Source organism: Lissotriton vulgaris, chromosome 2_1 (genome assembly GCF_964263255.1).
Source record: "Lissotriton vulgaris chromosome 2_1, aLisVul1.2, whole genome shotgun sequence".
Lineage (NCBI taxonomy): Eukaryota > Metazoa > Chordata > Amphibia > Caudata > Salamandridae > Lissotriton > Lissotriton vulgaris.
Genome location: NC_141687.1, coordinates 1,902,736,578 through 1,902,763,332, shown reverse-complemented (window position 1 = coordinate 1,902,763,332; position 26,755 = coordinate 1,902,736,578). Strand labels below are relative to the sequence as shown.

At 45.5% G+C, this 26,755-nt stretch overlaps 1 protein-coding gene across 1 annotated transcript; it reads left to right on the top strand.

Annotated features, from left to right (window-relative positions):
- The first annotated feature begins 11,599 nt into the window (after nucleotides 1–11,599).
- On the top strand, nucleotides 11,600–26,334 carry LOC147733487 (uncharacterized). Its single transcript, XM_086956750.1, has 4 exons — nucleotides 11,600–11,645; nucleotides 23,038–23,136; nucleotides 23,881–24,003; nucleotides 25,787–26,334. Exons 1-4 carry the CDS (start codon nucleotides 11,600–11,602, stop codon nucleotides 26,185–26,187), a joined length of 669 nt encoding a protein of 222 aa, XP_086812876.1. The 3' UTR covers nucleotides 26,188–26,334.
- Nucleotides 26,335–26,755: the final 421 nt, after the last annotated feature.

The window sequence follows — 26,755 nt, the reverse complement described above, 5'->3', positions numbered from 1 at the left end:
TTTCATTTTCGCCAGCTCGCCGCTGCTTCCTTGTTTCTGAGCTCTGGGATCCTCGGCGGTGAGTTGAAACTTATATTACTTGTTAGTCTGCCGTGCGCGAGCTGTTACAGGGTGGCAAGCACGTCAATGGGCTGCAGATGTAAAAGGGATGTTTTTGCAGCTACGTTTTAAGCACCAAAGAGTTCTGCAAAGCGTAATGTCTTGAAACTTTCTTACGGTTTTTATAGCTTGAGGTACTTTTAGGTTTGCTTTGTTGCTGTAACCGGTCTGTGGCTTTTAGCTCCAACTGCACTCATGCAGTCGAGCTGTAGGGGGCACATTTTGGGGTTACTCATGTGGTGGAAGCTTTCTGCTGTGCCCCTGTCGGGTTTCCGGGGGCAGTTCTGAAGGAGATGAACTGAACTGTCACATGAAGTAAACATTGAAACACATTAAACAGCATATATGTAATGCCCGTGTACGTACAAGGGAAGCCTGACGTCTTAGACAGCACTTTCTCAGTAATTTATTTATGTATGCGTTTTTATATTTTTATATATGTTATATTGTATTGACCCAAAGACTTGTAAAAACGGGTGTTATTACCAAAATCAGTGTGAGGTCACATGGAGTGCTAATGCTGCTCCTTGCAAGCTTTCTGCTGTGTCTCTGTCGGGTTTCCAGGGCCAGTTCTGAAGGAGATGAACTGAACTGTCACATGAAGTAAACATTGAAACACATTAAACAGCGTATATGTAATGCCCGTGTACGTACAAGGGAAGCCTGACGTCTTAGACGGCGCTTTCTCAGTAATTTATTTATGTATGCGTTTTTTATATTTTTATATATGTTATACAGTAATGACCCAAAGACTTGTAAAAACTGGTGCTATTACCAAAATCAGTGTGAGGTCACATGGAGTGCTAATGCTGCTCCTTGCCTTCTGTGTCGCTTGCTATTCTTCCCTTCTTCCTGAACTCCAGCCTGGGCTCCTTTCTTCCATCCCTGACAACTTTCATTCCCACTCTGCAGATCCCACCCATTCCTTAACACCCACTCAGCCTTTTTACCTCATAACCTGTTGCCAGACCTCTTCATGTGCCACACACCTTTTCAATCTCTACTACTCATATTCCTGTACCTCCTTTATATCACCCAGTTACTTTTTATCTTCTTTGCAGCCTTGGCTGGCTCTGTGTGTGTGTGTGCGGCTGGCTCTGTGTGTGTGTGTGTGTGCGGCTGGCTCTGTGTGTGTGTGTGCGGCTGGCTCTGTGTGTGTGTGCGGCTGGCTGTGTGTGTGTGTGTGGATGGCTCTGTGTGTGTGTGTGCGGCTGGCTGTGTGTGTGTGCGGCTGGCTCTGTGTGTGTGTGTGTGCGGCTGGCTCTGTGTGTGTGTGTGGCTGGCTCTGTGTGTGTGTGTGTGCAGCTGGCTCTGTGTGTGTGTGTGCGGCTGGCTCTGTGTGTGTGTGTGTGCGGCTGGCTCTGTGTGTGTGTGTGTGTGCGGCTGGCTGGCTCTGTGTGTGTGTGTGTGCGTCTGGCTGGCTGTGTGTGTGTGTGCGGCTGGCTGGCTGTGTGTGTGTGCGGCTGTCTGGCTGTGTGTGTGTGTGTGCGGCTGGCTGGCTGTGTGTGTGTGTGGCTGGCTGTGTGTGTGTGTGTGTGTGCAGCTGGCTGTGTGTGTGCGTGTGTGTGTGCGGCTGACTGTGTGTGTGTGTGCGGCTGGCTGTTTGTGTGTGTTTGCGGCTGGCTGTGTGTGTGTGTGCGGCTGGCTGTGTGTGTGTGTGCGGCTGGCTGTGTGTGTGCGCGGCTGGTTCTGTGTGTGCGTGGCTGGCTCTGTGTGTGCGTGACTGGCTCTGTGTGTGTGTGGCTGGCTGTGTGTGTGTGTGTGCGGCTGGCTCTGTGTGTGCGGCTGGCTCTGTGTGTGTGTGTGTGCCTTTGTGTGTGTGTGTGTGTGTGTGTGTGGCTCTGTGTGTGTGTGGGTGCAAATGCAATAGGTCTCAAATTTGCGAGAGATTAAGCTAATGGCAATGTAAATGACAATGCCATTTATTTATCTGTTTTCAAAACCAACACATAAATACAAATTTTGTCATTTACAATGCCAATAGCTCTAACTTTTCCAAAGGCGAAACCATTGCATTGTGAATGCTTGTTCCTGTTTACCAGTATGTTAGGAGATGTGGATCATGCACTTACTGCATTACAATGCAGTCAGAGTAATTTTTGACAGGTTCATAGTCCCTTGATTCTGTTTTTGTTCTTTTTTTGTGGTTCTCACGTTTTGTTTTTGGGTTCTTCAGTCCTGTGTTCATCTGAAGTACTGCTGACACCAAGATTGAATATTTTTATGCTTTTATTAGATTTTTACTCCACTTTGGGGAACTCCTTCTCTTGAAACCTGCCCTGACATGTGACAAGTTGGTGTAGAGCATTGCGAGTACTGGAGGAAGTTGTACTTATCTGGGGTAAACAAGGTTGAAGATACCTGGGGGTAAACTGCATCCATTCCTTGGCAGCTGATTTCATGCCCACGTTTCATCCTTTCCTCCACTTAACGTGCAGAAGTCCCTTAGCCATTCAAGCATTGATAACCCTTTGGATGGAGAATCCCTTTGATGGTGAAAGCCAAGGCTTTCTTCTTTTAATGGAATCAATATTGGCACAAATATTGCTCTGATAATCCCTTGTTCAGCTGTTGCAAACCAACATCCGATAACAAAAAATCCTTTGCCTACATTTTCTAAAATTCTAGGTGTCTCTAATGTTTAAAATTCAGGTTTCTGGTCAGAAATATCCTGTGCAAGGTCTTAAATGTTCGTACTTTCATCAGGTAGAAATGCACAACAATGCTGCATCTTGTAGACGCCGCCTTTTTCTTCGGGTAAAATGTTTAATACTATGCTATCTTGTAAAACGATGGATCTAATAGCCACAAGTTCAGTATTCACATCTAATAAAGAAAACTAATAAAGCTCCAAAAGTACTGGTGGCCAATTTTTAAACAACTGTTGAAACCTTTCTAATGTGACTCACACTGGTAGCACGATTGCACCAAAAATGCCTCCAACTAGCTATGTTCCATCACCTATACTACATTTGTGGAATGGTGTCTGTTGGAATTAGGTAGCCTGGCCTAGGGCAAGACTAACATTTAGAGGCACAGTGTAAAGGTTGCAGACCACCCAAAAGTAACTTCACGCAATAGCACTCAAAAAGAAAAACACTACACCAAAATTATATGAAAATACGTACTGGTTTATGTAAAAATAATATGCTCTGTGTTGTCAAGTATCAGTAAATCACATATAAATAGTTCAAATCAGTTTAGATCACTTTCAGGGTCAGCAATTACACGTTTTAAATTACTGGCAGTGTATCACTTTTTAAATGACTAGTAGACACTGTATTTCTGAATTCATATCACACTTTTGCATTTAGAGAACCTGTACCATAGACTCAATAATTACTTCTGAAGCTGCTAAACAATTTATCAATAGAATTTCTATGGTGCATTACACTTTCCAGTTAATCAATAATGACACTTTCAATTCTAACAAATCCACATTCAGCAGGTCCAACAGTTTACCTCATTAAGCACTGTGCTTATTTAACCTGTTAAATTATAGCTTCCTACAACCCCTCAACGAGATAATACCAGCACTTTACTTTAGATAAGGTTCTAGTATTCCAGAATTGTAGATATAATTCCCTCTGCCACCGTTGAACCTCCACTCACTAAGAGGATATGCACCCTTTCCCTCTCCAGCAGGCACTTTCAGAGATATTAAGTTAGTTCAGCATTGATAGTGCAGTTAACTAAACTCCAGAGTCCCTGGTTGTGGCTAATTTGCTGTACCAGTAACTGTCTCCTTCTAGCTCACAGTCAAAGAGGGTTTCCTCAGGCTACCCACCACGTTATAAATTGCAGTAGCTGAGAGGAGCAACAACCATTAATGGGTTACCAGGTGATCACAGGCTCTAGCGCCACCTTCCCCCTCCAGATAACCTCCTTACTGTCAGTTACGGGCTCCTTCGAGGTCCCTCCAGCCTCACGTCAAACCCTCCTGCCGAGCCAGCTGCCTTTTTAGTGCTGGGGCGGGGGAATAGTGAAGCGCCCTCGCTTCCTGGACACTGGGGCAGAGAGTTGGTGAAGCGCCCTCAGGAAGGCCCCCTTTCCGCTCGCGCTGGCTCCTTTCTGAAGCCCCTGAGCGAAGGGGGGAGAAAATGAAGCCTCACTCTTTCTGGCCGGGGACGCGCTGATCGCGGGGACATGCGCAATGCGCTCCTCGCTCCTCCGCAGTTGCTCCCGCCTTCCTTGATCCGGCTCCACCTCACGGAGCCCGGCGGCGGCACAGAGCATGCGCGAAGGATCAGCGTCTTACCGCTGGAGGCCGCGCTGTACTTCTGATGCTGCCCTCTCCTCCCGGCTCTCTTCAAACGCCGCCGAAGACTTCCCCGGCTCCGCTCCTCACCTCAGGTTCCTTGGCACAGCTCCACAATCGCGTCGCTCGCACAGATGATAGGATAGCCCGGCCAACTGAACAACCGGTCCTGCTCCCTCAGCGTTTCCACACCGACCCAGGTGAAGAGCAACTTGTGGTCGTGCTGTCTCCGCTTCTCCAGCCCTGGTGGTCGCAGGTAGGGGTTTGGCACCAGGGGGGGGCGCAATTGCCACAGATAGGCAGCACTGGGGTACAAGCAGAACAAGGGGAGGGGCACCAAGATCAGCCCTTCTCCGTAAGAGAGTCTTTCTTTTCAATCTTCTCCAGGGGTTTACAAAGTAGGGGTCAGTCTAGAACAGGTTACCAGACTCTGGACTCCCTATGCTGGGCAGAGGACTGCGCTCGCTAATCCGCAGTCTCCTTCTCCTGTTCTCACCCCTCTGTTCTAGACTAGGGGTCACACAGGCGCCCAGGGTCTCCAGTAACTTCCCACAGCGGGGCCAAGACAAATAACCAAAAGGGGAGTTGGGGGTTGGACCAAATAGGCAGCTTCCCAGTTCAGGAGGTCAACCCTAAGTCTAACCTTTTCCCACCCTTAGCTACCACCTGTCCTCCAGCTGACTTCCACAGGTAGACAAAATGGCTGCCCCGCATTCCGCCTTATATAGGCTGCCCTTCAGTGGTCCAGAATGGACCAGAAGGTTCTGGAATGCCCTATGTTGGTCTATGGCCAGGTTCTGTTGGTGACAGTTGGGGCAGTTGGTGGCCACCATTTTAGGTGGTGCCAACTTTCCTGTCAGAACAGGCCTCTGGACCTGAGGTAAAAAACTATGAGGGGGAGAGGGAACACCTATCCCCCTGGCCAACACCTATAAAAAGTCAGTAGACACAAAAATTAATAAGGGTATGAGGGGCAAAAAGGGGACAAAATAAATAAAAATTAGGAGGGACTTCGCCAAAAAGTCAGACAGGTCTAACACGCGTCCCCCCCAGCTGAAAGTGGGGAGAACTACCCAACCCCTTGGGAGTCCTCATCACTAAGGCGGAAATACCTGGAGAGACCGTCTGCATTGGCGTGGTCCACTCCAGGCCGATGTTCCACCCGGAAGTCCATTCCCTGTAGGGAGATGGACCACCTCAACAACTTGGGATTTTCCCCCTTCATTTGCATCAGCCAACGAAGGGGTCGGTGGTCGGTCTGAACCAGGAAGTGCGAGCCAAAGAGGTATGGCCGCAGCTTCTTCAGAGCCCACACCACCGCAAAAGCTTCTCTCTCAATGGCACTCCACTTCTGTTCCCGGGGAAGCAGCCTCCTGGATAAGAAGACTACAGGTTGATCCAGGCCCTCTTCATTGAGTTGCGATAACACTGCCCCAATGCCATGTTCTGATGCATCCGTTTGGACAATGAACTCCTTGGAGAAGTCTGGGGCCCTCAGGACTGGTGCCGCACACATTGCCTGTTTCAACTTTTCAAAGGCTTGCTGACAAGCCTTTGTCCAAACTACCCGTCGAGGTTGTTTCTTGGAGGTGAGCTCTGTGAGGGGCGCTACAATAGTGCCATACCCCTTCACAAAGCGACGGTAGTAACCTGTGAGGCCCAGGAAAGCTCGGACCTCAGTCTGTGTCTTGGGGGGTTCCCAGGCCATGATTGTCTCAATCTTCGCCTGCAGGGGCTGCACAGTCCCCCTACCCACCAAGTGTCCAAGGTACACAACCGACCCCTGCCCAATCTGGCATTTGCTGGCTTTGATGGTCAATCCAGCTTGTCTCAGGGCCTGGAGAACGGCCTGCAAATGCTGCAGATGGTCCTCCCAGCTGCTACTGAAGACAGCAATGTCATCCAAGTAGGCAGCAGAGAAACTCTCCAATCCAGAGAGGACCTGGTTCACCAGCCGCTGAAATGTGGCAGGGGCGTTCTTGAGCCCAAAGGGCATCACACAGAACTGGTAGTGTCCCTCAGGCGTGGAGAAGGCTGACCTTTCCCTTGCTCCATCTGTCAAGGAGATCTGCCAGTACCCTGAAGTGAGGTCAAAGGTACTCAGATATTGGGCAGCTCCTAGCCGGTCAATCAATTCATCCGCCCTAGGGATCGGATGAGCATCAGTCCTTGTCACTGAATTCAGTCCTCGGTAATCCACACAGAACCTCAGTTCAGGTGTGGTGCCTGGTGGTGCGGCTTTTGGCACGAGCACCACCGGACTGGACCAAGGGCTGTTGGAAGGTTCAATTACTCCCAGCTCTAGCATCTTGGCAACTTCTCCATGTATGCTAGCCTTCACCTTGTCAGACAGCCGGTAGGTCTTGGACTTCACTGGTGGGCTGTCTCCTGTGTCCACATCATGGGTACACAGGTGGGTCCTTCCCGGGACAAGGGAGAACAAAGAAGAGTACTGCTCCAGTATCTGGCGGCAGTCCTCCCGTTGCTCAGGAGTGAGAGTAGGAGAGAGATTCACTCCCTCCACTGACCCATCCTTCTCTTGGGATGAAAAGAGATCTGGGAGAGGTTCACTTTCCGCTTCCTCTCCCCCGTCAGTCACCATCATCAGCATGACTTCGGGCCTCTCATGGTGGGGCTTGAGTCTGTTGGCGTGTAGCACCCGTAGGGGCTGTCGAGGGGTCTTAAGGTCCACCAGGTATGTGGCCTTACCCTTCTTTTCCAACACCTCAAAGGGGCCTGTCCAGCGATCCTGGAGGGCGCTAAGCTCTCCAGGTTCCATCACCCACACTTTCTGTCCGGCTTTTTGAGATTCCCCTCCAGTCCCCTTGGTGGACACCCGGGTACTGGTCCAGATGTCCGCCTCCTCTGCAAGCTTCCGGGGATTGGTCAGCTTGCTGTCTACCAGGTGTTGGCGCAGCTCGGGAAAACATTTCTCGAGGAGGTGTTCTCTCAAAAACAGATCGTACAGCCCCTCATAATCCTTTACCTCACTGCCCTTGACCCAACCCTCTAAAGCCTTTCTAGCGTAATCAAGGAAGTCCACCCAGTTCTGAGTTCCCATCTTGTGGCTCCCCCTAAACTTCTGTCGGTACCTCTCTGGGGTGAGCCCGAACTTCCTCAATAACGCCAGCTTCATGGTGGGGTAGTTTGTCTGTTCCTCTGGCTCCAGGGCCAACAAAGTGTCCCGACCAGCAGGAGGCATGTACTTGTACAAACTACCCCCCCAGTGCTTCTCCTGCACTCCATGAACCTTCAAAGAAACCTCATAAGCGGCCAGCCACTTAGCAACATCATCCCCCTGACTGAAGCTCGCTATCAGGTCCTTTGGGATATAGGGTTTGGTCTCCCTGGCTGACTCTTTCGGTTCGCTGCCACCATTCCTAACAGGAGAGGACCCCCGTTGTAGACTTTGGAGCTCCAGTTCCTTTAGCCTAAACTCGTGGACCATCCTCTTCTCCTCTTTCTCCTGTTCCAACTTAGCCAGCTCCCACTTTAGCTGTCTTTTCTCCCTCCTGTCGGTGAGCTCAGCTTCTGTTAGGCTTCTCCCAGAAATGCTACTGCCCTTTCTGGAATAGGACACTGGTCCGGTGAGCAAGTTTTCCCCCTCATGGTGGAATAACTCCTCCACCCCCCCTTCTGTGCCCTGGTCAACCTCTTCATCCTCCTCTTTTGTCTCTTGGTGTGCCTCCACCCAGGCCCTAAGGCTAGTCTGGAGCTCCCCCTTCCTAGCACCATGTTTGAAAAAGACCCCCATTTGCTGGCAGAACATTCTCAATTGGGGCACGGAATAGGCTTCCAGGTTTTCCACCGCAAACTCCATGGTGAATCTGGCAAACCTGGATACACACCAGAAATTTCAGAAGGGTGAGGGTAACCTAAAACCAACTCCACCCACCACCAGGAATAAATTTAGAAAAAACAAAAAGACTAATTGGGAGGGCCGCAAGGAGAAAACTCCTGGTGTAGGTTGGGTGTATTACGCCAAATTACTAGTAAGTAGCTGCAACCAAGTCCGCAATCCCACCGCTAGGCACCAATATGTTGGAATTAGGTAGCCTGGCCTAGGGCAAGACTAACATTTAGAGGCACAGTGTAAAGGTTGCAGACCACCCAAAAGTAACTTCACGCAATAGCACTCAAAAAGAAAAACACTACACCAAAATTATATGAAAATACGTACTGGTTTATGTAAAAATAATATGCTCTGTGTTGTCAAGTATCAGTAAATCACATATAAATAGTTCAATTCAGTTTAGATCACTTTCAGGGTCAGCAATTACACGTTTTAAATTACTGGCAGTGTATCACTTTTTAAATGACTAGTAGACACTGTATTTCTGAATTCATATCACACTTTTGCATTTAGAGAACCTGTACCTTAGACTCAATAATTACTTCTGAAGCTGCTAAACAATTTATCAATAGAATTTCTATGGTGCATTACACTTTCCAGTTAATCAATAATGACACTTTCAATTCTAACAAATCCACATTCAGCAGGTCCAACAGTTTACCTCATTAAGCACTGTGCTTATTTAACCTGTTAAATTATAGCTTCCTACAACCCCTCAACGAGATAATACCAGCACTTTACTTTAGATAAGGTTCTAGTATTCCAGAATTGTAGATATAATTCCCTCTGCCACCGTTGAACCTCCACTCACTAAGAGGATATGCACCCTTTCCCTCTCCAGCAGGCACTTTCAGAGATATTAAGTTAGTTCAGCATTGATAGTGCAGTTAACTAAACTCCAGAGTCCCTGGTTGTGGCTAATTTGCTGTACCAGTAACTGTCTCCTTCTAGCTCACAGTCAAAGAGGGTTTCCTCAGGCTACCCACCACGTTATAAATTGCAGTAGCTGAGAGGAGCAACAACCATTAATGGGTTACCAGGTGATCACAGGCTCTAGCGCCACCTTCCCCCTCCAGATAACCTCCTTACTGTCAGTTACGGGCTCCTTCGAGGTCCCTCCAGCCTCACGTCAAACCCTCCTGCCGAGCCAGCTGCCTTTTTAGTGCTGGGGCGGGGGAATAGTGAAGCGCCCTCGCTTCCTGGACACTGGGGCAGAGAGTTGGTGAAGCGCCCTCAGGAAGGCCCCCTTTCCGCTTGCGCTGGCTCCTTTCTGAAGCGCCTGAGCGAAGGGGGGAGAAAATGAAGCCTCACTCTTTCTGGCCGGGGACGCGCTGATCGCGGGGACATGCGCAATGCGCTCCTCGCTCCTCCGCAGTTGCTCCCGCCTTCCTTGATCCGGCTCCACCTCACGGAGCCCGGCGGCGGCACAGAGCATGCGCGAAGGATCAGCGTCTTACCGCTGGAGGCCGCGCTGTACTTCTGATGCTGCCCTCTCCTCCCGGCTCTCTTCAAACGCCGCCGAAGACTTCCCCGGCTCCGCTCCTCACCTCAGGTTCCTTGGCACAGCTCCACAATCGCGTCGCTCGCACAGATGATAGGACAGCCCGGCCAACTGAACAACCGGTCCTGCTCCCTCAGCGTTTCCACACCGACCCAGGTGAAGAGCAACTTGTGGTCGTGCTGTCTCCGCTTCTCCAGCCCTGGTGGTCGCAGGTAGGGGTTTGGCACCAGGGGGGGGCGCAATTGCCACAGATAGGCACCACTGGGGTACAAGCAGAACAAGGGGAGGGGCACCAAGATCAGCCCTTCTCCGTAAGAGAGTCTTTCTTTTCAATCTTCTCCAGGGGTTTACAAAGTAGGGGTCAGTCTAGAACAGGTTACCAGACTCTGGACTCCCTATGCTGGGCAGAGGACTGCGCTCGCTAATCCGCAGTCTCCTTCTCCTGTTCTCACCCCTCTGTTCTAGACTAGGGGTCACACAGGCGCCCAGGGTCTCCAGTAACTTCCCACAGCGGGGCCAAGACAAATAACCAAAAGGGGAGTTGGGGGTTGGACCAAATAGGCAGCTTCCCAGTTCAGGAGGTCAACCCTAAGTCTAACCTTTTCCCACCCTTAGCTACCACCTGTCCTCCAGCTGACTTCCACAGGTAGACAAAATGGCTGCCCCGCATTCCGCCTTATATAGGCTGCCCTTCAGTGGTCCAGAATGGACCAGAAGGTTCTGGAATGCCCTATGTTGGTCTATGGCCAGGTTCTGTTGGTGACAGTTGGGGCAGTTGGTGGCCACCATTTTAGGTGGTGCCAACTTTCCTGTCAGAACAGGCCTCTGGACCTGAGGTAAAAAACTATGAGGGGGAGAGGGAACACCTATCCCCCTGGCCAACACCTATAAAAAGTCAGTAGACACAAAAATTAATAAGGGTATGAGGGGCAAAAAGGGGACAAAATAAATAAAAATTAGGAGGGACTTCGCCAAAAAGTCAGACAGGTCTAACAGTGTCTTTGTTGAAGAATCTTTACTACATACATGATGCATCTTCGAAAACAAAAAGGTAAATAGAAAATACACTCCCAGTTAGCTGGTAATAGAAAATAAAAATCCTGTCCACATATAAAATAAACTCCAGCAATAACAGTTTAATCCTTGCCTTGTACTTCTCATATTTTCAAAGGTGGGCTCACAGCTACTAATCCCTACATGTCTACTTTTGCTTTGGGTTTTCTTTTGTAAATGCATATTTTTATGTTGAGCATCAGCGTGCATGCGCTGTCTGCAAGACCTGCTGTAATTACTCTCAGGAGTGGAATTACAGATGCTCCTTGCCATTCGCTGACAACCTCATTCGCTGCTCTTTATTGGCCAGTGCTCCCCATATGTCACTTCCGTTTTTAATCAAAAAATCAAAGGAGGGTGTGAAGAGGAAAAAGGTAGAATTGTCCTCCTCTTGATACTGTTATCCAACTTAGGGATTCTACCATGTATTATGTGAATATATATGCACCCATTTGTGTGCTGATATTTTTATTTTTATATGAAGTGTTTAGTCATACGTGAAAAATGGTGCACAAGGATCAGAGCTCCTTCTCTCAATTTGTGGGAAGGGCAATGTTTCAAAAATTGTAAAATACCCCTCACACACTGAAACCTGATTCAGTGTCATGCTTCATCATTGGGGTCTTCCCGCCCCTCTACGGGACGGGTTGTGCTACGACTTACGTAGATGCAGGAGCACATTATTCAGTGATTGGTGAGTATGTGCCGTGCGTGGGATTGTGAAAAGAAAATGTGAGATGGTTAAAAATTCTCTGGCTAGTGGAACAAAAATACTTTATTGTCTTCCCTGGCTGAGAATAGCAAAATTTGGGAGGTGTATTACATGTTATTGCATATGACGAGGATACATGGTGATGTCACCTCCTCTGCAGAAGATGAAGGTATGTGGGCACAGACAAAACAATCCTTTTGTCTAGTGCCTGTGTGTATTCTTGTACTAATTTAGAATAAACGTTAATAGAATAATCCTCTCGTTTATAATTTATGAACAAAGCTTTCAATGTTTTCTCATCTACTCTGTGTGTGGATGTTGTAGTTTGAGGCATAGACAAAGACTTCTCTGTTTCTGGTTTCAAATACAACTCTAGTAATGTTGTTATAATCCCAAATACTGTTACAAAAATGTAATACCCTTTATAACCTTGCCCCTACTTCTATTTAGATGACACATGTTTGTCTGTAGTCCAATCGTTTAAGCAAAATATACAGCAATAATTCAAAAGTTCAGTTCAGATTGTTCTCAAGCAGGTTCTTTTCTGAAATTAGTTTTCTTTAAACAGTCTCTTTTTCTTTTAAGCAATTTGTTTAGTTTAGCTTTTCTTTACAGCAATCTTCATATAGTCATCCCTAACCCTACTCCGTCTTCTTCTAAATGTGTTATCCCAACTCTTCTCCATCAACCTTGGAATCTTCTTTAAAATAAAAACATATGTCAGTCTTTTGTCTTTCCTCAGTTAACAATGTGTTTCAGGACTCCTTTTTTAAGAAATCTGTTCTAGAATCAATATCATGGGTCTTCAATCAGTAATGATCTCACAGGAAACATGTTTTCCACTGGCTCATTTAACATCTGATTAGTATACTATGTCCATTCGGGTGCAGAATACCAAGGTACTCTTGCTCTTTTTGACCTTCTTGGCATTTTTGCTGATCTTCTTCTGTGTCACTTACACCACTTGACTCTGTTTCTTCTGCAAGTGTTCCTCGAATGTGATGAACTGACACACTTGATTTATATTTCCTGTGACCATAATGTTTTGGCCATGCAGCTGTGCGTGCGGCTCTTCTTGTTCCAGTACTTCTTCTTTTACCAAGATTGTCTGCTTGTATTGGAGCTGTCTCAACTGCTCTCTCAGGCTGCAATCTTGTCTATTCTTCTTCTTCAGATAACTCAATGCCACTGTGCAAATCACAGGAGCCTGCATTGGTGTGACTGCTTGCTGTTCTTCACATCTCTCTTCACCTTACGGTTGTGTCACGTGCTGAATTGCTCCTTGCAGTTGTCCAACTTGTGATGGTTCTACCACTAGTAATTTTCATTCTGGCTCATAGAACACTATTTCTTCATATGGATTTCTTACTCTCTAGTTAAGTGACCCATGCCTCGAGTTCGATTCCTGTACACTTAACAGCAGTATTCGTGATGAGGATCACTTTTTAGGCCCTTTCCATCTCTGCTCCAGGCAGGTCTTCCAAACATGCTCCTTCACAAGGACCAAGTCACCTGGACTAAGGTTGTGGCACTATTCTCGATGCAGATTTAAAATGATGGGTTCAACCTGGTGAGAGACAGAACACACCACATCAGCCAATTCTTTGCGGTAGTCTAGTAACATATCTTCTGTGATATTCAAAAGAACATTTGCTTTTACAGCAGGCAGTCTCATTGCATGCCCCATGAAGAATTCATGAGGGGATACCCCAGTCTTTAAGTCAGGAAAGGTAATGCATCTGGCCATTTAATTGATATAGAAGTACAAACATTTGCCAATCTGGACTTGATTTTTCTGTAGAGTTGTTTAATGATCCCAGAAGCTTCAGGTTGACAACTACAGTGTAATCTCTGCTCAATCTGTAATGCTGCACAAACCGTTCTCTGCCGTTCATAATCAAAATGAGTCCCACAATAATATTCCAAGGAAACCAGCAATCAATAGCTTGGGATTAACTCCCTCAGTAAATGTTTAGCTACAGTGAGACTGACATTACTCGGTGTTGGGTAGGTTTCTACCCATTGAAAGAAAATGCACACTTTTACCAGGACTTAAAACTACCCATTACAAACAGGCATCTCAATAAAGTTTATTTGCATCCTTTTAAAGGGTCCAGCTGATCTTCCTTTGTGACTTAGTGTTACTGGTGATTTTTTCCCTACGTTCATCAGTTGACATGTCACAAATCGATGGCACAATTCTTCTGCAAGCATCCTATATCTAGAATTGAACTAATTCTTTATGAATATTCTTACCATTGCATCCCTTCCTAAATGTGTTGAATCAAGAAAACAGTGTGTTATTGGAAAATATAATTGTCTCCCATCTGCTTCTGTAACATCTTCCTGAAATCTTTTAAACTCTTCCCATGTATCAACCAATGACAACAACATTGAGAAAATAGTGTCCTCTTCGGATTCATTGGATTAAACCCTGTTAATTGTGTAAGCCACAAGTGCACAATACGTCAGTGAATTTGTTTACAACAGTGACATATCCATTGTGAGACCTGTGAGCTGCACATTTAACAACCACAATTAATGCTGGTTTCTGCAGTGCCTTGAGCAACTTTCTTACATGTACCCCATTTCTGTTTGGGCACTCAGATGAAGTCATGAAACCTCTTAGTGATCATAACTGTCCAAAATCATGGACAATACCAAAGCCATACTATCTGTAAATATAGTCACTATCATTTGGGCTGCTAAACTGCAAACTCTTATAAGGGCAATTAACTCTGTGACTTGTGCTGAGGTTACACATCAAAGCCAGGGAGCTTCCACATCTTCTCAAATTGTACAGACAGCGTAAGCTGCTCTCGGGGTACTTTTATTGTTTCTCAGACATGAGCCATCAACGAATATTAGATAATCAAGTTAAATCAAAGGTTCATCTTTTATGGGGTCTTGGCTCATAGGTCTGTGACATCTAGACAATCATGTTCAACTTTCTCTCCATAGCAATCTTTATTTACAAGTTGTAGTGCAGAGGGATTTAAAATCTGGCAGCATTTTAAAGTTACATTGTCCGCTGCAAAAATCTGCTGCTCGTATTTACTGAGTCTACTACTGGTCATGTACTGAGTTTTTGTTCTGGTGAGGAAATGTTCTACAAAGGGTGGCACCATAACAGTCAGAAGGTATCCCATCACTATCTTCTCACTCTTCTCTCTGTGAACTCCACCAGCTGCTACTGACTTTAGACAGAGAGACAACCCTGTGGCTAAGGGGACAAGGGAGACTGAAAAATAAGTCAAAGGCCTTACTGCATTTCCATGCATCTGAGTAAGCACTGAAAGACTGCAGCTCTCCCCTCACTGCAAAACAATGTAAACATCTTACTTTAAGCAGGCATTCTTATTGCCCTGGCATGACAGAGACTTTCTCTCAGCTTTGGGAAAGCTTTGAAACACTTGTTGTCCCATGGAAGTGGATCATTCACATCTTAATGTGTCAGCCTCAGTAAAGGTTAAGTCACTAGGGAAAAGATCAGAATCCACTGTCTACAGTAGCCAACCATTCCCAAAACATTCTGACTTCTCTCTGTGTTCAGGATGGATTCATCTGTAAGATAGTTTCCACTGTCTAGGGTGACACTTTCCTTGCTCCTTTCTCAATGATATGCTCCAAATATGGGACCACTTTTTGACAATATTGCAGCTTACCTGGAGACACCTTGTGTCTGTTCTCACACTGGCGATTTAAAAGTGCAATTGTATCCTTTTTACAAACTTCTTGTGTATCTGATGCCACAAGCAGGTCATAAATGTATTGCACGAGAACTGAACTGTAGGGCATCTGCAGGGGCTCTAGATACGTGTTCAAAATCTATATATATATCCGCAGGACTCCACACCATGCCAAAACATGCTCTCTGAACATGAATGAGAACAAGAACCAGCTGTTTTCATTTAATGGATCTGAGAAGAAAGTCTGACACAAGTCCCTGACAGTGAACCATTCTGTGGTGCATGCAATATGATAAAGTATGGTGAATGGATTCAATACCACAGGATAACATGGAACAACAATGCTGTTAATCTTCTGGAGGTCCTGCACAACCCAATATTTACCAGTGGGCTCCTGTAAATCCATGATCAAAGAGTTGCAAAGGCTTTCAACAATTTCTCTTAAAATCCCTTTCATCAACATGTCATCAATTACTGATGTTATTCCAGCAATTTGTTTCCAGACTCAAATAGTATGGTGGTGTTCTAGGATACACAGCATTAGATTTTACTGTAACTCGGACAGGTTCTATGCCTTTAATCAGTCTAATATGCTTTCCTGTAAAATTCCACACTTCGGGATTTACTATCTCTTTTAACTTTGGAGGTACTTCAGTTGTTCTCACAGGGTACAGCTGTTTCTTTTCCACCCATTTTGACATCTACTTCCTCATGATGTGTTTAACACTCAACACTATTCAGTGTACAGTAAATTGTGCAATTTAATTTACACAATACATATCTCTCTAACAAGTTTACAAGACTAGAATAACAGACAACAAACTGTTTATTTTCTTCAAATAACCAATTTGTAGAGGGAACTTTTCTGAAACTGGATTGGTAATTGTTTCTTTGAAACTCCTACATTTTGGATATCCTTTCCCAACAGGGGAAGGTATGGGATTTCCGCTGTTCTAACAGTGGATCAGTTAGCACACATGTATATTGAAAATGACACCTCCTTCTACAAATTGCCCACTTTTGTCTACCTCCAAGACTGGGCCAAGCAGACATTCTTCAGTCACAGTCATTGGGAATTGTCGGAACCAAAACTGTCATTTTCTAACATTAGGAACTGTTGAAATGTATTAATATCAAATCTAGAGATTCCCATATTTTGCAGGAACACCTGGGCTTGTGGAACCTGTATCACTGGAACCTGTTTCGACATTGGCATTTGCACCTGCTAAACCGGTACATTCTGCACCTGCTTCTGATTTCCTTCCTGCATTTGTACATTTTCATTTACTCTATCTAGATTAAGCCTACATTCCCTCTTCCAATGCCCAATTACAAAGATGAAAAGAGGTCATTTTCATTACCGTTCCAACATCTACACCAAAATTTGGATCAACTGGAACACCTCCACCTCAACCCTGTGAAACACCAAATCCTCCTTGAACATTTTGAGTCTGCATCCCAACACCTTGCATTCCACCTTGACTTCCTGCAAAGGAACTGCGTCTGAAAACCTTTGTTTGTGAACTTCGTTGGGGCCAACATATTTTGATCTTTAAACTTTTTCTGCTTCAATTCTTCAATTCTTTTTCATCATTGCAAAACTTTGCATACCTCAAGTTCTCACCAGCGATTTTGTATGCCAGCAAATCAGATTCTGTTGTATGTGTATAATGATCTCTGGTATTAACCCAGTAACAAAATGAGACACAAATAATCCCATGTTACTTTTTGAAATATTGCCTTCCAATGTGCTGTTTAAACACCCGATGCAACTGCTCATAGTACTTATGCACTGATTCTTTTGGGTCTTGTGAAGTTCTTTTAATCTACACCCAATCAATATAATTTGGAGGAACTTTAGCCTTCAGAACTGCAATCACTGCTTTGTATTTTTGATGATGCATTTGTCTGACCATCTCTTTTTGGTTCTGCACACAGCCATTATACAGCAGCTTTAAGTTTAGCTCACAAATCATTCGGCACAACAATGTCAAAGAATATATTCAAATCAATCCACAGTACCAATGAAATCTTAATAAATCTGTCAAGCTGTGTGTACCACTGTACGGGCTTGTCTCTCAATAATGGAAAATTGTTCGTAAATGCTACATGATCTCCCTTACTCCATGACACATGAACATATGCCCTTTCTTGTATTTCTCTCAATGGATACGCCAAAGCTTTGTCTTCATCTGGGGGGTTATTCAGTAGTTTATTTGTTTCATCTGCCTCTGACTGTTTCTGTTTTTTTTATTGCCCATTTGCTTTCTATTCTATCAAAATCACTCCCTCTATGAACACTTTTTACTAATTCAGTGATGTGTAATCGCTTTCCTGAAGAACGCATTGTTTCAATAGATTCATAATCCAATTTTACCCTAAAACATTTCTGAAATGGAACAGTTTTTAAAATACCCACTTCATATTTTCTGGTAAATTCTATCAATTTATCATGCATATATGCTGCACGTCTGGTCATTTCTTAACACAACTATAGCAGATCCTTGTCTTGTTACTGGTTCACATGCTCAAGTTCTAAACATCCTCTTATTATTTCTTCTAACTCTATTGTTAATCTCAGGACATTTAATGGTCTTTCCTTCTCTGTCTGCTGTGTAATGAGAACCTGATTCTCTGTCATTTTTTTCTTGGCCATGTCTTCAAACCATGGGGAAATATCCAATCCTCAAAACGTGTTGTCTCACTCTCAGAACCTGATTTCTTTACATCCTCTTCATCATCTTTTCCCTGTGCATTAATATTTTTTTTGCTTCTCAGGCTTATCAGTAGTAGTGGCTGGATACAGCCTAGTCCCTGCGACTATAGTTTTTCTCCATCTCTGTTGCTCTTCTTCCCATCGGGTATCTGCCTAATTACACATTGTTCTAGTTTTATTCTGGTACTTCTTGTTCTCTTTAGTGTATGCTGTTTTGTCCCAAATGTTTAATGCTTTGTATTGTGTGGGTCTAGGTGTTGGCTTCATCTCATATAACTTTTCTCTCAACCTTTCAATTACTCTAAGTTTGAATGTAGCATACCTTAGGAAATTCAAAGGACTTTCCGGTTCAGTGAACTAACTCCATTCACAAAGACACAAACATGTATGTAACTCCACATTTGTAGTCATATAATGTGAAGGTGTAACTTCTGGAGGTGCCTCTTCACTTTCCCGTATAGGAATTGTCACATCTCTTCTCATATGCTCGTAAAACCTTTAAAACATTTCATGATTTTGTATTATTGAACAAATTGCAAACAACGTGATTCAACTTTCACAATGTTATGATCTATTCCATAAACTTCAGAAATCTTTTTCTCCAATCCTGTAAAAGCTTCAATACTTGTAGACTCACTACCACTCTCAATGCAGCACATACACAATTAATTGACCTATCACAGCGCGGCACTCTGTGCTGTCACCAACCAATCACAGGTGACTCTCACACTTTGCAGCAGCTCACCCTCCTTTACAATTTCTCTTGTACACACAATTTTACAACTTTAACAAGCTTTGTCTGCTCCACTAAAGAAAACAAAAGTAATTCAACAATAGGAATATTAAGGTTTTTACACCCTCTGACTTTTCACACATAAAGAAATTTCAAACACACAAATAACTTTTCAACCAGCGGGAACTCACCCTAATCAATGTAGTTTTACCTTTTGTGCAATTTGGTTCCGCCACCATCAATCAATATTAGTGCATTCAAAACAGTGTATTGTCATCCCTATCTCAATTTTGTAGTTGACAGTACCTCCTGGCCTACACCATAAATCTCTAGCAGACAAGAAAAACAATAAATTGTATTCTACACTTATCAATTTCAGTATCAATATCAGTATCACGGGATCTTAGGTTACATCAAGCCTGATAACCTTTTCAATTTCTTTACAATAAGCACATAGACATGTACAGTTTATCCAATGGCAACTACACCTTGTCAGTCCTTAGATTCTGGGCTTTGGTCTATGGGATTCGGGCATTATTCCAACTCAGGGTAAGTATTTTAGCTCTTCTTCTCAAAACATAAAACGCACTCCTACTACCAAATTTGCTAAAGCAGAAAACAGGGATTAAAAGACACACTTTATCAGCATCCGGGCTAACCCCTGCTGCTCACTTTCAATACAACGTATCTTTGGCATTGTTTAAGAGAAGAAAAGGTTTTAAACAATACATCATATAATATTTACAACAAGCATTCTATTTCTTATTCAATACAGAGAGATGGTAAAAGTTTAAAGGGTTTTATTGATTACATCTATAGAAGATCATCTTTATTGCAAATCACATTAATTCATATTATTCTAAATAGTCAATGAATTACAGAAATATAAAATCAATATTAGTTAATCAAATCATAAAATAAATGCATCATAAGTGCGTTCCATAAAGGAAAGAATCCCTATTCTAAGAATCAGGGTAAAAATTAAGCATGGGCGAATTTTGCGAATCTCGCGTTCGCGAATTTTGCGGATTTGCGAATTGGCAATCCGCAAAATCCGCGAATTCTCGCGAATTTGCGGATTTTTTTTTTTTTTGTGTTCGCAAGTGTTTCTACCAGTTCGCGAGGATTTGGTACTAGTTCGCAATTGCGAACTTACTTGTCGGCTCGCAACGGTCGCGACTATGTTGTTTCTACGTCTGGTTCATCATCACAGCCTCCCAGCACCCTCTGTTTTACCACTGGCACCCTCTCTTTGACCCATGCCACCCTCTGTTACATCAATGCCACCCTTTGGTTCATCATCACTGTAGAAGATGGGGGGGAAAAGCAAGCCCACCTGCCCTGCTTGAACTGACATGAATTAATTTGGGGTTAGTTTATTAACAACACCTGCCCTGCCCCAACTGACAATAATGAATTAGGGGCTAATTAATGTGTCACTGAAAGAATTTCAAGTTCCAGCCTGGCACCTGCTTGTCTGCTCCTTTAGCTGTAAATCAGGACCTTTGTGGCATACAGTTAAGGTCAGAGCAGGGTCACACAATAGTTGCAAGCAGGCAACCGAATTCTGGAGGGCCCCCTCAGGAAGCACTACAAAGAATCGTTACAAATCATGAGGTTGACCTTTTGCACCTGCTCATTGCTTTTGCTTTTGCTGAAATCGTTTTTCGTTTTTTTTCGTGCTATTCGCGGGGCGCGGCGTCGTGCGAAACCGACCGCGGAAGCCGCCAATTCGTGCGAATGAGCATTTTATTTTTTTGCGGCTTGTTGTTTCGCGAGTTTTTTTGCAGTATTCGCGAGCCGCTTGCAGCGCAACACGCGAATTTACCCCAAGGTCGAGTACGGGCGCGGCCATTTTGTTTGCGTGACGTATTTCCGTTTCCGCCCGCTATGTATAATCTCGCGCAGTAAGCGCATTGCGAGTAGAGGTTCGCACGAGATCGCGCGGGAAATCTAGAGATTCGCACGAGATCGCGAGGAAAATCTCGCGCGAACTTACTTTCGCGCTCGTGAACGGGCGCCGGCCATCTTGTTTTTCATTCATTTCCTGTGTCTGGGCATGGTGTTTAATCCTCTTGGTATCTTTGCCATCCTTTGCTTGTTTTCAGTTTTTTTTTTACGATTTTGCTTCTTATCTATCCCTCTCTTTTCCTAGCTGTATATTTTTGTCTTTTCTGCTATTTTTCTTTACTTTTAAACTACTTTTTTAAACTCTTTTCTTTTCTTCTTCCCTATCCTATTCTTTCTTAATTTTCTACTTCTTCCTACCTTACCTGCCCAGACCATGGTCAAGCCAGGCGCCGTGAAGCTGCCCAGGCACTTGAGGGCCGCAGCGGCGGCGGGGAGTAGTGCTGGACCCAGTGCCAGGACAGCATGCGGGAGATTGAGGGGGGAGCAGGTGACGCGACGGGAGATATTCAGCCCGGAGGAAGTGGGCGCGCTGGTCTACTTCGTCCAGCGCCGCCTGCCCAGGACCATCGCGGGAGGCGGCAGGATCGCGGCCGGCGGCTACAACATGCGGGAGCGCCGGAAGCGGTGGGAGAAGGTGTGCTGGGCCATATCCCACCTCTACGGGGTCCAGCGCACCTACAGCCAGGTCACCCATCGCTGGACGGACCTCCTGGACCGCGAGCGCGACCTGCTGGACCAGCTCGGCTTGGAGATCCCCGGGCTTGGTGAGTAGTAGTAGCCATTTAATCACTCACTACTATGATGTTTTCTCCTGCTCTGTGTTGTTGTATTGCAAATATTTGTTTTTTACATGGAGCAAGCCAATAATGCCGCTGATGACGATTACATTGTAGTTAAATTATATTTCAAAATCTTCTGTGCATTTCAGGTGCACTGCTCTCCTTCTCAGTGGCGTTGCTACTATGCTTATTTGTTTTCTATTTCGTGGTCTCATTGGCCTGAGTAACTATTATGTATGAGTGTACTTTACAGAACTGCGTAATGCTAGACACTAGGGGGCAGATTACATTTACAAGCCCCTTGCGCCACGTTTACGTTGCCTTGCGTGACGCAACAGCGGCGTAAACGTGCCGCATCCCTGCGAGTCATTTACAGCATGACGCATCTAGGGAGATGCGTCACGTTATAAAGCCATGGGCCTGCACCACAATGGGTGCGTTCCTAGTACGCAGGGTGGGCGGTCCAGCGGCTGTGCGCCTCGCAAAATTGCCTGCGTGAAATCTACAAGATTTAACGCAGGCACTTCTGCGACGCTGCTACGTCAATTCAATTCCTTATGTCTGCTCGAAGCAGGCGAAAGGACTGACACAGCATGTTAAGTATTGGGTGGCCCTGAGCATTACTGGAGTTGCATTGCGTTGGAGACGTGACTCCAGCGATGCGCCGCTCTTACGTGACGAGATGCGTCACGCAAGTGCCTACCCTTGCGCCAGGGCGCGCCGCATTGTAAATGAGGCACATCTGCCGTGTCGCAAGGGTAGTTTTGCGTGACGCATTTGATCTGGCGCATCTCTGGAGATGCGCCAGAACGCGTAAGTAAGTATGCCCCTAAGGGGCAGAATTGCAATTACCGTCGCATCCCTGCAAAGTAGCAGGGATGCGCCATTAATTGTGCGGCCCGCTACCACCACCAAACATGGTGCGCCGTATTTGCAATGCGGCGCACCATGGGCCCAAAACGTCACCGAAGCTTTACTGCTGGAGTTGCGTCGCAACGATGGCGCAGCTCCATCAATGCTCTGGGGTACCCTATCTCCCCAATGCTGGGTCAAGCCGTACGTCTGCTTCAAGCAGGTGCAGGGTTTGTGTGACGCATCATTGTCCTAAAGGTGACTGATTGAAATTTTGTAGATTTCCCTCAGCCACTATTAGGATGTGTTCCAGCGCAGGAATGCCCTCCCTTGTGCCGGAACGCCCCCTGATGGCGCAGGGCTTTATAACGGGATGCATCTCCCAAATGCGTCACGTTGTTATAATATTATACGCCGCACCATGGCGCCCTTTTTTGTTTAGCTGCTGCGTCACAAAAGTCACGCAAGAACGGCGCAAAAGAGCCGCAAGGGCTTAAATCTGCCCCTTTCTTTGTACCCCTGACAATAAGAAAAATAGTGGCGGTGGATTGATAGTTTGACTATTTAAATGACTGGTAATGTAGCAGGCAACTGTTAGTGTTGTCACTGATCTGACTGAAATCACAATGGAGTTTGTCTGTCACTTTGCGTCTTGCCTGCGGACTGCTGCCTGCCAGTCCTAGGTGAACGTTTCAGTACTTTGTTTAGTGAGTTACGTGACTTTCGAAGTCACAGGTCCGCAAATAAATGAAAACTAACCATAATCAATATAATTTCGCGGAAATATTTTGTTATTGTTCTTTTGAAATGTTTGATTTGGTTGACATTGACAAGCAACAATCATCCATGTTTTCTGTTCTTTCTTTCATGTTGTACGTCAGCTCCCCCCAGGGGCGAGAGGAGGACACAGGAGCAGCAGGCGGCGGATGCTGTTCAACAGGGCCAGGATCGGGCAGGCGAGGGCTCCTCTGCTGGCCCCAGTAAGTTTTCATTTTAGACTAGTACCTATTTTTCCTAGCGTTCCTCATTTGACTTTTTTCAAAATTGTCTTTGCTCTTCTTGTAGACTGTATCTAAATTCTTATCCTGCCTCTACTATGACTCCCTGTGGTATTACTAGATTATTCTTATTAGTCTGTCTGTGTAGCTAACTAAGATTGCACGGTTGGCGAAACTCCCATGATTCTAGTCAGCAATAGCTCTATCAACTTAGTGCAGTCCTCTGGGATTGTCCATAATGTCTTTTGAAGTGTTCTATCTGGACTGATGCTTGCAAAAATTGCAAAACCTTTCGCTCAGTCACTCTAGTCTGGACCAAAAAACACAGATTGTATTTAAGTTTAAAAGCTTTATTAAAAGTAAACACATTTATTAAAATGAAGTCATAATAAAACTAAACGTTTAACTGATAATGGAAAAGTGGTTAGTGCTGACGATTAATTGAAGACATTTCTTGTGGTCGAGCCGAGCTCTCACCTGGTTTCAACTTGATCTTGTTGTTAGAAGTCCATCTTCTGTCTGTGTGGAGAAAAATGGTGCGTGTTAAAAAAACAGCCTTCATCAGTTGTGCCAAAAAGTGCAGCAAGACAACCTTCCCTGGAAAAAGGGACATTTTTTTTAACTTTAACGTAGACATTCACAAATTACATTGTTTTCACATGTCTTCATTCCTAGACCAAAGACTAGTGAGTGCTTTATTCTAACATTCTTAAATGTACTTTGTAGGTGGAACATCTGGTGGCGGGGCCAGTGTGGAGGTGGTGGTGCTCGACACGGAGGCGGAGGGCGATTCTTCAGGGGAGGAGGCGGCGGCTGTGAGAGTTGAGACGGTGGTGGTGGCGGCCAGAGGTAAGCTCTTATATATTCCTTACTTATTGAGATTGAAGACTAGCTGGGAAGGCAAGAATATGAGATGCATGGCTGGGTGAATGATGAAGCAATGATGGGTGGAAGGACAACAGCCTGGGTGGGTGACACAGAAACTGTATGTGTCCATATACCTGGATCATGCTACTATCTGACTCTTAGATAGCATATGTGTATCTAGAGCAGGGGTACTCATAGTACGGCCCGCGGGCCGGTGGTGGCCCGGCAAGCCTTCCTTGGCGGTGCGCAGACCTTGCAGACAATCACTGCTCCCCCGGCCCCCACAGAGCAGAGGCTTTTTTGTATTTCACCTGTTAGCGCCCCTGCATCTCCACTCTGACAATCACTGCTCCCCCGGCCCCCACAGAGCAGAGTGGAGATGCAAGGCCACAAAGAGGTGAAATAGAACAAAGCCTCTGCTCTGTGGGGCCGGGCAAGCAGTGATTGTCAGGGTGGAGAAGCAGGGGCGCTACAACAAACAAAGCCTCAATAATATGTTAATGGTCTTTTAAAGACCTGTTAAGTACTTTGGTGTTGTTGTCTGTGTGTGCGCGTTGAGGAAGCGGTCTCAACCCGGGCTGAAGGCTGACACAGATAGACACACACACAGTGAGATGACAGAGGGGGAGGGAGAGGGAGGGCAGGAGGGAGAGAGAGATGGAGGGAGGGCAGGAGGGAGAGCAGGAGGGAGAGAGATGTATGTAAATGCTGGGTCTGGTGGCTCAGTGGATGAGGGCATCTGCTGCAGGGACCTGTGTGCAACCTCATGGTCACAAGTTATCGTTTTGCTTTAGCCCCGCCCCCTCTGACTCCGCCCCCACCAGTGCGGCCCTCGGCCCCAAACTACACTGTAAATGTAGCCCCTGAGAGAAAGTTTGTGAGTACCCATGATCTAGAGAGAGTAGACGGTCAGTGGATGAACTAAGTGTAACTTTGAAGAGCATGTAACACTGCACCCGCACGTCCGTTCCAGTGTAGGAAAGGCAAGGAAAAGAACTTTTAATTTTGTCCAAATACTACCATAAATAGTAGCAGTAGTTTGTATTGCAAGCACTGCATAGATCCGGTTATTACGGTGGCCACTCCCTACCTCTCTTAATAAGTTTAGTAGTACTCAGTCATTCATGTGTGGATGTATCACTGGTCACTCAATAAAAAGCAAAGCACCTAAAGTCATCCCATATATAAGCAAAAACATCCCATGTGAAGTGATAGATAATCAGATTATTTATCTTCTTCAATTTTCCATTTCTAGTACTCATTTCCACTGTAGGGTGAAAGTTAAATTAATTAAGCAGTAGCCCTTGAGTTGTAACAGAGTATTCTCAGTGCCACCCGTAATAGAAAAGTAAGAGCTTCACCACCTGCATGTACTGGACGGGTACAGTAACGCAACGCAAGTCTAGGTCACTCCTCATGGCGTGCGTCTCTTTTTCTCGGGTGCAAGTTTACTGCGCTGGCATTATGCCGGCTTGCAGAAAATAACGTACCAATTTTCCAAAACAAGAGATAAGAAGAATAAGACTGGTGTACTTTCATAGTTGACTCCAATGGAAGTCCACAGTGCTCGTAGAATTTGTTCCTTAAACTCCCACTAATGTTAGAGCAAGGATGAAGAAGTGTGAGGTTAGATAGATACTGGCCTCAATAGTTATGTAATGTGCTTGCAAGTTGCTAGTTGTACTGCAACACAAATTTCTGCTGAATGATTGAGTTAATCTTAAAGAGCATTGGTTACAGACTATGTCTTTCTTTCTTCATATAGATGCTCCTTCCAAACGAACAAGGAGGAAGGAGCTGGCTAGAGCGGCCCGGCAACGGAGGATCGAGGCCACTGTTGCGGAATATCGGCGGCTGGTGGCCCTGGAGGACGAGGAAAGTGTGCAGTCGACAACAACAACAACGTCGTCTGCATCGGCCTCCGTGGCCCCACGGGCTGCCACCCAGCACAGTGGTCCACCCAGACTGAGCCGGGCTGCCAAAGGCAAACGCCACCGCCGAGCAGCAAGGCCAACAGCTGCCTCTCACAGGCATTGCACCTGCAAGGCAGTGAAGGCACGCCTGCGCCGCACTACCCTGATGGTGTCCCGCCTTCAGCAGGAGCTCGCCTTGCTCCGCGAGGAGCATGATGCCCTGGCCCAAAAAGTTAACAGCATCCACCCATAGTGTCCCTTGCCCCTTTTTTAGAGACTTTTGGGGGGTGGGAATTGGGAGTTGGGTTTTTGGGGACTTTTGAAGGACAATCGTTGGGGTTAGGGAGGGTCTTGCGGGAGATTATTTTGTTAGGGATATAAATATACTTTTTCAAACTTTATCTGAGCATACCTGTTTTTTACTGCTTGCCTGGTGGGTGGGGGTTTTTACGTTGACTGTTTTCCTGAAAGTTTAGTTCCATTTTCTTCCTTTAAGTGTAAATGCCCAAATGTTTTCAACACTAAGTGCCTCTCACAGACTAAGTGAAGTGAATCCAAGAGTCCTAGGACTTTAGTAGTACTACCTTCAGTCTCTCGTCTCTCGTACTAATACTCCATTATACCCCCAAACCACCAAACGCTTATCTTACCTGTAATTTGTGTTTGAAAGTAGGGCTAGACCCAGGGCTGGCTCCACGGGAAACACCGAATAAGGTTGGCAATCTTGGTCGGATAAAATTTCCTCATAGCGGTGGTACTAGTGGTGTGACACAGTGGCAGTTGCATGCCTATGAAAAAAAAGAAAATGAAATCTGGTTTGT

Excerpts from the sequence above, each read along its gene's own strand:
- LOC147733487 (XM_086956750.1), top strand. The coding sequence starts at position 11,600 with ATGACGAGGATACATGGTGATGTCACCTCCTCTGCAGAAGATGAAG. Across the intron at positions 11,646-23,037 it reads CTCCTCTGCAGAAGATGAAG|CTCCCCCCAGGGGCGAGAGG; the intron begins GTATGTGGGCAC and ends GTTGTACGTCAG. Across the intron at positions 24,004-25,786 it reads GGTGGTGGTGGCGGCCAGAG|ATGCTCCTTCCAAACGAACA; the intron begins GTAAGCTCTTAT and ends TTCTTCATATAG.